Here is a 13,158-nt window from a genome sequence, read left to right on the forward strand (position 1 = left end):
TCTGCATTAATTTTGCTGTGCATTGCTCTCTGGGCTTTCATAATAGTCACGCTTCGCATTCCTCTTAAGGATGTCATTTTGACTTAATCTCAGGTATTGTGTGATTTGCTAAGGGATCAGTATATATTCAGAATGGTAGAAGCACAAACCATTAGGTGTTTATCCTCCCCTGCAGGATGGATTCCAAATGGTGATATGATTTTTCCTATGTTCAATAGGGAGCATCTGCTTTCATCTTCCCCTTGGGAGGTCACTGCTCCTGTGCTGAGGTGGGAAGGCTGGGAGTAGAGTTAATAAACTTCTTTTCACCCACAGTAACCCTGGAAATGGTCATCCACAGCAAAAAGGAGCCCTGCCTTAGTGAATGCCAAAGGTGTTCAGATGTCCAGCCATAGTGAATCCTGGTGGCAAAAGCCATCTCATGTATAGAGAGAAATTGAAGGAATTTGTGTGAGAGCAGGATTTGAATATGATATGCAGTGAGAATCTAACCTTCAAAAATACAGAACTTCTCCACGTCAAGCCTCACAAGTTTGTTTTTCTTTGTCTGTTTGTTTAAATTAATTTTGCAATCAGGAAGCAGGAATCAAGTTTTGTTTCCTCTCTTTTAAAAGGAAGTTTATTCATGAAAGATGCAAATAAAATCCACCACTTCAAGGCTCCCAGATGATGAAAATTCCAGCAACTGGAAATATGCAGCTTTTGTCTTGAATGTTTTAGGAAATTGTATGCAGCCTGTAAAGGATTATTCTGTAGCAAATAAACTCTCTACAGCCCCTCCGCTTATTTCTATACTTGGGAACCTTCCCTCTTGCTTGACAGCACTAAGATTACAGTGGATGAGATGCTGGATATGAGTCAGAAGTGTGCCCTTGTTGCCAAGAAGGCTAAGGACATACTGGGCTGCATTAGTAGAAGCATTGCCAGCCGATCAAGGGAAGTGATTATTCCCCACTATTTGACATTGGTGAGGCCACATCTGGAGTATTGCATCCAGGTATGGGCCCCCCACTACAGAAGGGATGTGGACAAATTGGAGAGTCCAGCGGAGGGCAACGAAAATGATCAGGGGGCTGGGGCACATGATTTATGAGGAGAGACTGAGGGAACTGGGCCTGTTTAGTCTGAAGAAGAGAAGAGTGAGGAGGGGGAATTTTATAGCAGCCTTCAACTACCTGAAGAGGAGTTCCAAAGAGGAAGAAGCTCAGCTGTTCTCAATGGTGGCAGATGACAGAACAAGGAGTAATGGTCTCAAGTTGCAGTGGGGGAGGTCTAGGTTAGATATTAGGAAACACTATTTCACCAGGAGGGGGGTGAAGCACTGGAATGGGTTACCTAGGGAGGTGGTGGAATCTCCTTCCTTAGAGGTTTTTAAGGCCCGGCTTGACAAAGCCCTGGCTGGGATGATTTAGTTCAGGGATCAGCAACCTTTCAGAAGTGCTGTGCCAAGTCTTCATTTATTCACTCTAATTTAAGGTTTCACATGCCAGTAATACATTTTAATATTTTTAGAAGGTCTCTTTCTGTAAGTCTATAATATATAACTAAACTATTGTATGTAAAGTAAATAAGATTTTTAAAATGTTTAAGAAGCTTCATTTAAAAATAAATTAAAATGCAGAGTCCCCTGGACTGGTAGCCAGGACCTGGGCAGTGTGAGTGCCACTGAAAATCAGCTCACGTGCAGCCTTTGGCACACGTGCCATAGGTTGCCTACCCCTGATTCAGTTGGTATTGGTCCTGCTTTGAGCAGGGGGTTGGACTAGATGACCTCCTGAGGTCTCTTCCAACCCTAATCTTCTATGGTTCTAGGAAAAGTATCCGCTATTCAGAAAAGCCTGTAATTTTCATTTTAAACCAGAGTATATTGCTAAGCCAGCAGAATTATTCCTTTTGGGCAGAATTGTTCTGCCTTAAACATGACTTATTGACTTGGCTTGCCTCAGTTGGACGATGTCAAGAGTCTCTAGCCATCCTCAGTCGAATAAGATTGAACTCACTGGTCACTGTCTCCTTCAACGTTAAGTTAAAGCTCCTCATCCTCTCCTCTTATAGTACTGACCAGGTGTGCCCCTCCCCTTTACATTTTGCTTTGATTACATCCTATGGCCTCTGGATGCTTTTCTGTATTTTATTTTTTCCTTACGTGGTCTGCTTCATGTAGTCTTTCACACAGCCCCATTGGCTTACAGTAGGCTTCCACCACATATGTCCACTCTTGTTTATAAATTCCATTTAATTTTTTTGCATAGTCTTCCTGTGACCTTCCCAATAACACCTGTGCATCTTCTTGCACCCGAGCTGTGCCGTACCTCAGTCGTCACATGTTGACTGTAAGCTGGACTTGCCAGAGGTCAAGGCCTAAACGTTCAAAAGTGACTAGGCTATTGGCAGCCCTGATCGTTGGGAGTCCAAGCTGAGATACCTTGAAAGACTTCCAGAGGATGAGTGCTCAGCATTTTGTGAAAATCTGGCCCAATCAAAGTGTCTCAAGTTATGTACCCAAACACTAAAGCAAAATCATTAGTTACACCTGAAAATCTAGGCCCTAGCTTTTTGGACACAATCTGTAACACGCCACATAAATAATAAGATTGTAAAATCTCCACCTGGAATTTAAAAAACAGTTCTAGATCTAGACACATCTGGAGAAACTGCCCTCTTGCTTGAGGTTCTGAAAGGGATCGGTAAGTATACAAAGCCACACTGACCTCTTCAGTGAGGAATAAAAAATTGTAGCAAATTCAGCAACTTCCTTTCCTTCTGACTCTTTGGTCCTTTTTTTATTTGTAGTTTAAATGTTTTCTTTGCTGAAAACCTGCATGTGTTCACCATATAATGCCACAGAATGTAACAATATTAAAAAATTATCCTATGGGAATTTCTTTTGGCACTTCAGATTTAAAGTATCTGAAAACTTCAGTGTAGATAAAGATACCAGAGTTCCCATATGGAGGAGTGCTGTGATCAGAGTGAACACCCAAAGTATTTTCCCACAAATATTTGTTTGAATAATTGAATTTGCTTTGCCTGTGTTTGACTCCTTCATCAATTCCCACCAATATTTCAGCAAATAAGTTTGCAAGCAGGAATGCTTTTGGAAAGCGTAAAATTTTCTCAACTATTAGAATATTCCCAATGCAAACTTAGAACAAGTAAATGTGAAGATTTGCACCAGAAACCTGGATGATGGCTCAAATTTCAAAATATTAATTATCTGAGCCAACTACAAACTAAGAATTACTTATACGCAGTCAGCAAATATTTTCAAATAACTATAATCATAAACATAAGCTGCTGACAGAAAACAAGCAAACAGGTAAAACCAAATTATTCACTATGCATTATTCTCTCAGCTTTGATAATATTCACTTCAGATCCTTTGGGTTTTTTCTTACACATGCAGATTATTTGTGCACGTTTTTCCCTCTACCCCTCTCAATTTTTTTGGAATGACTTTTCCATAAATTTGATACGTCTTCCCTTAAACTTTCAAAATGAGAAGACTTCTCGATTCATTTACTGCATGCAAGGTCCTTGGTAGTCATGTTGAGTGATGGCATGTGGAGGTGTGCTGTGTAAGTCATTTGCACCAGTGAAGTGTTGCTTTTAGACATCTGGGTGCATTCTGCAGCCTGAAAGGGATTGGTTCCCCCTCTCCTCCCCCCCTTACTGATTCTTTCTCTGTAGTCTGTTTTTATCTAAATGCAACAAAACTTTTTATTATGCACGTGGGTATTTTTGTTATATTTGGCACAGCTCCCTATGCAAACAGAATCTGGCTGTAAATCATAATGTCACTGATTTAGCCAAGTTATTACTATGCAAGTGTTTATGATTCTGACAAATAGTGTCCAAATGTAAACATGCCGTGTGTTCTTCACGCATTTTCTAATCTTGGGTAGCTCTGATCTAATTGTATATCCACACAAATGTGTTTGATTCTGATTCAATATTGGAGAAATGTTGTACTAGCTAAATTAGAGGTGTTGGATTGTTATCAGTTTAGTCACTTCCCTCACCCAATAATTTTTCCCAGAACATTGAGAAATATTTTCTTCTAGAAAAATCTTGTTTATAAGATTGTTTATTGGTTACTTAGTTCATAAGTCTTGTTTGTGATTTTAATATATAAATATATATCACCCTCCAGCCAGACATTCTTCTGATGTTCTTTAGTATATTTTCAGAAAGGTTTTAAATGTTTAGTTTGTTATTTATGGCACCGGTGGGCACCATGATGAATGTGCAGGATATTTCTGCGTATCCCAAGAACAGTTTAAAGCCACAGCAGTGCACTCCAAGCTTCTGCTACAGTGATCGGAAGTGCTGGTCTGGTGGGGTGATCTAGGACTCAGTTCTGCAAGCTGCTGAGCGCTCTGAGCGTAAGCTTAAGTGTTCTGCTAAAGCCATCAGCACTCTTGGTTTTTGGTCCTTTCATCTCTATTGAGAATTTTTTTTTTTAGGCTGCAAATTAGTTCCAATTAGGATTTATTTTTGTCTGGTTTTGTGGGTACTTTCCCCCATCAAGAGTATATTGTATATGTTATGCTGGTGCCCATAGAGCAGGGGTTCTCAAACTGGGGGTCAGGACACCTCAGGGGGTCGCAAGGTTATTACATGGAGGAGCTGTGAGCTGTCAGCCTCTGCCCCAAACCCCGCTTTGCCTCCAGCATTTATAATGGTGTTTAAATATATAAAAATGTGGCTTTAATTTATAAGGGGTGGGGGTCGCACTCAGAGGCTTGCTATGTGAAAGGGGTCAGCATACAAAAGTGTGAGAACCACTGCCATAGACCCTAATCTGGGACTGGGTGGGGACCCAGTGAGCTAGGTGCTGTACACACATGAAAGAAAAAGGTCCTGCCCGAAGGAACTTGTGAGAGATGCTTATGATGAGAGACCAATGACGAGAGGACAGTGAAGTGATTGAGTTTATTAGTAGCAATCAAGAGCAGTCAAGCTACAGAGTAAAGACAGGACCACCAATGTAGGTCAAAGCCATGGTTTAAGGAAAGAAGGGTTGGTAAATGAGCACTGAATTTAACCACAGTCAAAACCGTACCATAAACCACTTCCAATCTAGATCATTGTCACCCACCAATTGTTGCCCTTCATTAACTTCTCAGTAGAACCTTTTATACAATATGTACATACCCTTAGTCTGCATAGCTATGGTACATGCAGTTTAGTGGAGTATAGTGTTGCTGTTCAGATGTCCTCTGCCAGAAACATCTGTAGAATTGTTGCCAGTTATCTCATATTTCCTTTATTATTTGTATTACTGTGGTACTTGGGAGTCCTAGTTGTCGACCAGGATCCCATGGGGCTCTGTACAGATCTTGTTTAGTGGGCTGATGCCCATTGGGAAGCACCTCTTTGATGTTGGCTTCCTTTAAATATTAAAACTACCATCCAAAACATAAACTCTTAAATACAATAGTTGATGTTTGGGGAGTGGAAGGAAAGATGATGATGATGTTAAATTGCCTTTTTGATCTTGGAAAATCTGTTGTTTTCATCAGATGAGCTCGTAGTATTGATAGCAATCAATCTTTTAGAAGACCCTACCAAAAAGCTACTTACTATTGGAGTTTTGGTTTCTTTACAATTGCTAGCATGTGTGCTGAGCTGCCTCCATATCTCTCACTTGTAGTGGTTTGGGATTAGTTTGAACCGCCTTTGTTCTTTGGATTTGGGTTTTACACCACAGCTTGTGGTCCTGAGAAATGTACACAGCTATCTGAAAGCAAATTGCTGTCCAAATTACTCATCAACTTGGTATGCAGAGTCATTTTCTAGTAAAATCACTTAGAATACTGTGTCTCGTATGAATCATCTTTGTAGTCAAATTGCACATGCTGTACATAAACTCTTCCAGTTTTCAAAAGCCCCATCCCTCCCCCTCTGCTGCCCATCTGGCATACCTCAGTAAAACCACATGGCTGCCTGTTCACAGGACACAGTCTGTAAATCCTGAAACACCAAAGATGTTGTATTCTATCCAACCATTTCACACAACTACTGCTGTCTACTCTGTAGTTAAGTCTTTAGCCATTACTTCTGTTGAATGGGTCTCTAGTGGCTGTCAACTTCCACAACTTCCTACTTTACCAACAAGCAAGATAATGCATGGTGAAAAGCAAAACCCAAAATTAGAGTATATTTATAGCACAGTCTCACAACTCTCCAATATCTGAGATCTCTCGGTAACTTATTGAGGGTAGATGAACAGTACAAGTGTGTTATTTGCTTCTGCTTGAAGACCAGTCCAGGCGTCACTGACTTGGGTTGGAGTCTGTCCACTGACTTCAGTGGGGCCAAGATTTGGCTATTCGTTCAGAAGTTGGATAGGAACTGATGTGTGCAATGTACTTGGTAATAAGAAGTCATCCTGAGCAGAAGTATGAACGTGGAAGGAAAACACTTTTAGCCGTCACACATTCATTATTCGCTTTGAGAACAATATACTTGGGGAATATTTGGAGGGGTTAAGGGATGCAAAATGGAAAAGCTGAATGGTTGGCTTACTAATGCTAATGTTAATAAAATCAGCTGAGTGTAAATTGTCTTTCAGTTTTCACCTGGCTGCTGCTAAAGGACATGCTGAGTGCCTCAGAATTATGACGACACATGGTGTGGATGTCACGGCACAGGATGGTACAGGTACATAACTATGAGCCTTTGCTACATGTTTTATATAGGACAAGATGTAGGCTTAGTCTACACTACAAAGTTATGTTGGAAAGAAGCATGAAAAAAATCACCGCCCCAGCTAATGTAGCGATGCTAGCAAAAACCCCAGTGTAGGCACAGCTATGCTGATAGTGCTTCAGCTGGCATAGCTAAAATCATTCAAAGAATTGCTGTAGCACCAGCAGAGCTCCTTCTGTCGACATAGCTGCTTAAGCTATGCTGAAAAAGGCTCTGTAGCATAGACAAGACCAAAGTCGTGTTTTCAAAATGAGAAGTCAGACATCTGTAAACAACATGTCATGTGAAATTATGCAGCTACATTGATTGTGAAAACTGGGTGACTGCTTGAACAGCTTGTATTTGTTAGGTACTTTACTGCTGATTTGCATGAATCTTTTAGCTGTTTGATAAAGCAATTGCAGTATTATGCATGCAGATATAAACTTACACACTGTTGATGCCTTAACTCATACCTCCAGTCTTGAAAATTTCAACCTCAGGGTTATAAAATTAAGCATGGTAGTGGACTCAAGACTGCAAAATAATTGATGGTTCTCCAACATAAAAATTGTTTTGTTAATTTCATATCTTCAGGACTCTGCCTAGTTTAGATAAAGATTTTTAGGCTTCACTTTTATGTGTATCCAGACTATTAACCCCATTAACTGTACTGGAATTGCAGCAGGGCATTTCCTGAGGATTGATGGCTGACCGGCAGGAGGTGATTGCCCAAAGCAGAGCTCAGAGCTATTTACCCTGAAGTGTTTCAGTTCTCAAGAAAATCCCTGTGCCCTTTTATCATTAACACTTTAAAGAGAAAATGGGGGAAACTGGCAGAGTTTTTAATAGACTATGGTGTTTTGGTTGGGGTATCTACAGAATGAATACTCTGTATGTTAACCAGCCAGTCTGGTTTGCCTGAATGTCCCGTCAATACTCCATCTTTCACAATAATAGGCATTAAACATTGGGTCGACTAGATCCGTTTCTGACTAAAACACCTACGTGATGGGTTAGTTTTCTTGCACACAACAGAATACTTATCAAATGTGAGAGGTGCTCTGTGATTTTGGAGGAAGAATTCAAATTACACATGCAAAACTGGGAGAGTGCTTAACTTTGAAACTGTGGGTGCACCAGGTATAAAATTTGACCTAAACTTTTTGTCACTATATGATCCTGTTTCAGGACTGATTAATCCATTCATCATTTTGAATGGTGAGCAGCTATTCTCTTCTGAGCTTCAAACTGATGCTTGTTTCAGTTTGAAGAAACTTTGCTTTGGTTGTCCTCCTGTCTCATCCTCTGTGTACTGCCACTGACTACATAAACAATAGCTCTTGAGTATCAGTATTAGTGTACTGTTTCTTGGCTGCTTCTTTCTCTTCTTCATATTTAGTATACTCTAACTTTTTTCTTTCTGACTTCCCTGTTTCTTCCAGGGCTATATGCATAAAAGCTGATGAGATATTGCAGTCTTTAGTCTTGTTTCTATAAACAGTATTGCATTGTTAGTCAGTATTGAGAACTCACAAATTGATAAAACAGGCACAAAAGGAGTCTGCAGAGCATATGTCCCTGGTGAGTGTGTCATTGGTCACCCTCTCTGCCTGATCGGCAGAGGATACAAGTCTATTAAAGCCCCAGCTAGAGGGTCCTGGCTTTTTAGCTCAAGGTGTAGCAGCTCCTGCTTTTAGCTCTGGATATCCCTGGCTCAGTCCCAAGATGACAGCAGACTCAAAAGCACTTGCTGAACATATCTGTGCAGCAATTCTGGAGTGATCTGAGGGAGGCTGCATGGCTATAAAAGAGGGAATTACTTGTTTTCTATAAATGCACCCAAATACTACGATCTAGATAGGATATTTTAATATGCCCGTCTCTGTTGTGGTATTTAGTCTATGGTGAGCACAATACTGCTTTTTAAAGAAACAGTACATAATCTCACTTTTGGTGTGCAGTTCATAATTATTAATATTTAATTTGCTTTGTTTGTATTAATTTAGGGCACACTGCTTTACATCTTGCAGCAAAGAACAGCCACCTTGATTGCATCAAGAGGCTTCTCCAGGTAATGTAAAACGAAACTGAGTTTTAGATCACTAACATTTGTTCACAAGTTCTCTTGCTCCTCTACCAAATGCGAATCTTTTAGATTGACCACTTGTTCCTCATAATCATCTGCACCAGAATCTTGCGTTCTTGATATCCCTCAGCTTTAGGGCCCTTCTTCCTTGGTCTTCACCCCCTGTCTAAACCCTGAAGGACAGCATGATATCCTCACTGAGGTCCTTGGCTTTGGAACTTGCTTCTCCCACCCCCAAACCCATTAGCCTGACAGTCTCCAGGATGGATTCTATGCGAATTGCAAGGTCTACCTAATTTCCTGCTCTTTCCCTAAGGTAGCAAGTAAAGAGGATTGCGGGCAAGGGAATCAATGTGACTGGCACAACCCTGCTTGCCCAGGAAGATGGTGGAATGTAAAGAAGCGATAACAGATTTGCAGTGGAGGAAGTGACTGTAGTCATGGCACTTTGCCTCTGCTCCTGTCCCTTGAGCAAATGTTTAGTGTGTGCCATGGGTTGGGGGTTAGTGGGATGGACCTTGCAGTGTCAGAGGCATTGAGGGAAGATGGAGGAGAGAGAAGCCAAGGTAGCCTCCGGCTGAGCCAGCAGAGGAGAGAGTGGGGAGTTGGGAATTAAGAGTGGTGAAGATGGGATCTGCAGATGGGGGCAAGTAGGTGATGAAGGAGACAAGGTGATAGTTGGAAAGAGAGAATTTGGATATTGAGAGATGGGACCCAGTGGTTAATGACAGTTCTAACAGTACCAGTGATAGCATTGACAGTGACATCCAGCTGTCGCTGGTCATAGTGCATGCAGTAATAGGTTAATTCAACTACCGATAGCGATTGGATGTGGGTGGGTGAGTATTAAAGTACCCATTCCCTCACTCAGCAGCTACAGCAGCTTACTGCTTTGTTGATTAAGTATCTCTTAGAAACTGGTGTGGTGTTACAAATGCAAAAAAATTGTTCATGCTGTGATCACACTCCTTTTTCGTTGCGGACTTGCTTTACGTGATGTAAGCTGTTACAAATGTAAGGAATGCATAAGATCAACAGGTGTCTTTGAAGTTGAATTCAAGAAGACTAGATATACATCTTAAATTTTAAATGTGTTGGTTTCCTTTATTGAAGCTGGTAATATATTTGCAACTGAGCCCACTTACTCAGCATTTTTGCTAAGGTTTATAGATGTGCTGTGTTTAAAAGCCTGAAGCTAATATTTTTCATTTTAAAAACCAGTTCTTTTAAAAATACCACTGTAATCTAATGCATAATATTACTAAAGTTTTATGCACTGAAAAACGCCATGTTAAAGGACTGTAAGATTTATTACTTTAACTAGGTCTGATGGTAAAAGTATTAAAGGAAAGCCAGGATTTTAAAATTATTCAATGATGGCTGTTGGCTTTTATAATCTATCTTTATGAGGATTTTTCAAATTGTATTTATTATCTTAATAGTCACTTCATTTAAGATACCTAAAATGAAGCATACATTTTCTTTAACAAAGACTATAAATAATGTGGCCCAAGTGCATTATAAAATGGGTTTGTTTGGTTTTTTAAATAAAATGTGGAGGTAGGGATTTTTTAAGAGTACTCTTTACCCAAGACAGCCAGCTATAGACTGTATAGTTTCCTTTATTCTGCAACTTTTGTTCTTCATCACTGACCAGGAAGGTCCCGGGATCATGTCTTCCTCCCAAGAGTGTTGTCTTCCATAACTCCAATGTATGTGTTTCAGCAAGTGGGATGCATGCTAAAGTAGTTAAGATTTATTGAGAGGAAAACTATCCCTTCTAATGATTAACCCAATGTTTATTGGTTTTTATGGACTGGGACATCTGTGGTAGTTCACAAAGCTGGTTGTCCCAAGAAGTCATCCCTCTGCACTTGCAGCAAACAAATGCTTTGTGTTCTTATATTTCTCTCTAAGCATTTTCTTTTTCTTTCTACAGTCTAAATGCCCAGCAGACAGCACTGACAACTCTGGGAAAACAGCTTTACATTATGCGGGTAACTTTTCTATTGAAAACTTGTTATCCACTCTCTTATTCTGGCATTTACACAATCCTAGACATTCTCCTTTATACTAGAGCTTGATAAATGCTAATCACATAGATCCAGTAGCTCCTCATGTGATTTTCATGCTATGATTGGAAAAGTAGTCACCACAACAGTACGATGCATTAAAGTAGGCTCTGTGTCTGTTTCCTCATAGAACTACATTTCCTTCACTTTTATTTTCATTTTTTCTTGTTTATAGCTTCTTGGCATTGTTTCAGTGTTTCTGCTTTTTTTTTTTTTTTTTTTTTTAAGTTACAACGAACTCCCTGCATAAATCAGTGACATCTCAGCTTTACTGATTGTAGGGACTTATGTCCAGATGGCCAGTAGACTTCAGCGTTGCTACACTTCAAACAAGTGAATCAAACATATTGCTTTTAAAATGATGTACAGTTAACGGGTATACATGAAAGTGCCGAGAAAGAAGATGCTGTAATGTATTACGGGTCAAGTTGTTCAGGTTTTTGGGCAAAAAGACTATCCTCTTATGCTACTCTGGGCCATGATTACTAGTTTATTTTAAAATATAACTTGCTTTTCACAATTCATGCTCTTTGTTTTCTGCCCACCCTCCTTCTGTTTGGACAGTAAAAAGAGATGAATCAATTTGATTGGTTAGTTCTCAGACACTAGCATAATGCTGCAGTCTTTGCTTTGCAAGCAGGCAGGGAAATGTCTAAATCTGCAAATGCCCTTTCTGTGGATTTTTTTTTAAAGAGACCCTCTAATATTTTTCAGTGTGAATGTTTGAGTTGAACTCTTCGATGCTCCCACCATTATACACGGACAATAGACTTTAAAAATTGATTTAATTGACTTGTATTCTCTTTTTTTTTTCCAGCTTCATGTGGTTGCCTTCAAGTAGTTCAACTTTTGTGTGAGCACAAATGCCCAATTAATGTCAAAGATTTGGTATGTACTTTATCTCACTGAACACTTTAAAATGGTTTTCCATCTTTCAATCTGGCAAACTTCTATTACAGCAGTTTCTAAGCAATACTTTTTCTAATTTAGCTTATTTCCGTTGGGGGGAAGTTGCCTTTACACCTGACCTGCTGATGCACACCTGAAAGAGAAGTGCTTCACCATCTAATGCAAAAAAGACCAAACTTGTTGCTCATGAAATTGAGGGATTAGTGCTAGTGGCCAGAAACAGGCATATGGCCTTGATCCAAAGCCCACTGGAATCAGTTGGAGTTTTTCCGTTGACTCTGGTTGGCTGTGGTTGAGGCATATTGTGTGGACAAGTCCTGACCAGCAAGTCTCTTCCTTCCACTAACCTTATTACTTACTAGCACCTAGGAGCCCTAATCATGGACCAGGACTCTGTTGTGTTAGGCACTGTACAAGCACTGAGGAAAAAGACAGTTCCTGCTCCCCCAAAGAGTTTGTAATCTAAGTGTAAGACAAGAGATGGATACAGACAGGTTGACAGAGGAACACAAGGAAACAATGAGACAGTATTGGTCAGCATAAAAGGCAGTGGTGTCAACATGCCAACAGCCTAACTCAGGGGTAGGCAACCTGTGGCATGGGTGCCGAAGGCAGCACGCGAGCTGATTTTCAGTGGCACTCACGCTGCCCGGGTCCTGGCCACTGGTCCGGGATTCCCTGCATTTTAATTTAATTTTAAATGAAGCTTCTTAAACATTTTAAAAACCTTATTACTTTACATACAACAATAGTTTAGTTATATATTATAGACTTATAGAAAGAGACCTTCTAAAAATATTAAAATGTATTACCGGCACGCGAAACCTTAAATTAGAGTGAATAAATGAAGACTCAGCACACCACTTCTGAAAGGTTGCCAACCCCTGGCTTAACTATTGTCAAGCTTTTTATAGGTTTCACAGCTGATTAAAAGCTTGGTGCCTAATTCATTGTACTAATTAGCCTGTCAAGAGAGAGTTGCTGGAAAACAGCTAAAGACTATCCCATCTCTACTATAGAAGAAAATGAAAATTCTCATCTTTTATAGAGGAAAAGCTATCAAATGAGTGCCATGTGTCAGCACTTCTCATTTCCCCCATTTGTAAGGCAAAGGTCGCAGCTATAGTGAGCCCTTGCGCATTAAATGGATCTTGAATTTGAGGCGATGAATCACCTTTTGTGTGGCATAGATCGTTATTATAAAGCACACTCTGGACTGTACCCTTGTGCTTGCCCCGCTAACACACAACCCACTCCACGCGTAACTTGTATATACTCAGGGGTGCTGGGAACCATTTTTATAGAGGGGGTGCTGAGAGCCATTGACCCAAACTCTAAACCCTGTATATGATGGAAACCGCTTCAAGCCACGGGGTGCTGCAGCACCCCTAGTTC

At 40.3% G+C, this 13,158-nt stretch overlaps 1 protein-coding gene across 5 annotated transcripts in view; it reads left to right on the forward strand.

Annotated features, from left to right (window-relative positions):
- RAI14 (retinoic acid induced 14) overlaps nucleotides 1–13,158 on the forward strand; it is a 129,595-nt gene that overhangs the window by 96,762 nt on the left and 19,675 nt on the right. For all 5 annotated transcript variants that reach the window (XM_045021695.1, XM_045021699.1, XM_045021698.1 and 2 more), the window contains exons 4-7: nucleotides 6,578–6,666; nucleotides 8,703–8,767; nucleotides 10,722–10,779; nucleotides 11,672–11,742. In XM_045021695.1, the coding sequence (XP_044877630.1) occupies nucleotides 6,578–6,666; nucleotides 8,703–8,767; nucleotides 10,722–10,779; nucleotides 11,672–11,742 (283 nt within the window). The remainder of the gene's footprint in view (nucleotides 1–6,577; nucleotides 6,667–8,702; nucleotides 8,768–10,721; nucleotides 10,780–11,671; nucleotides 11,743–13,158) is intronic.

Source organism: Mauremys mutica, chromosome 6 (assembly GCF_020497125.1).
Source record: "Mauremys mutica isolate MM-2020 ecotype Southern chromosome 6, ASM2049712v1, whole genome shotgun sequence".
NCBI lineage: Eukaryota > Metazoa > Chordata > Testudines > Geoemydidae > Mauremys > Mauremys mutica.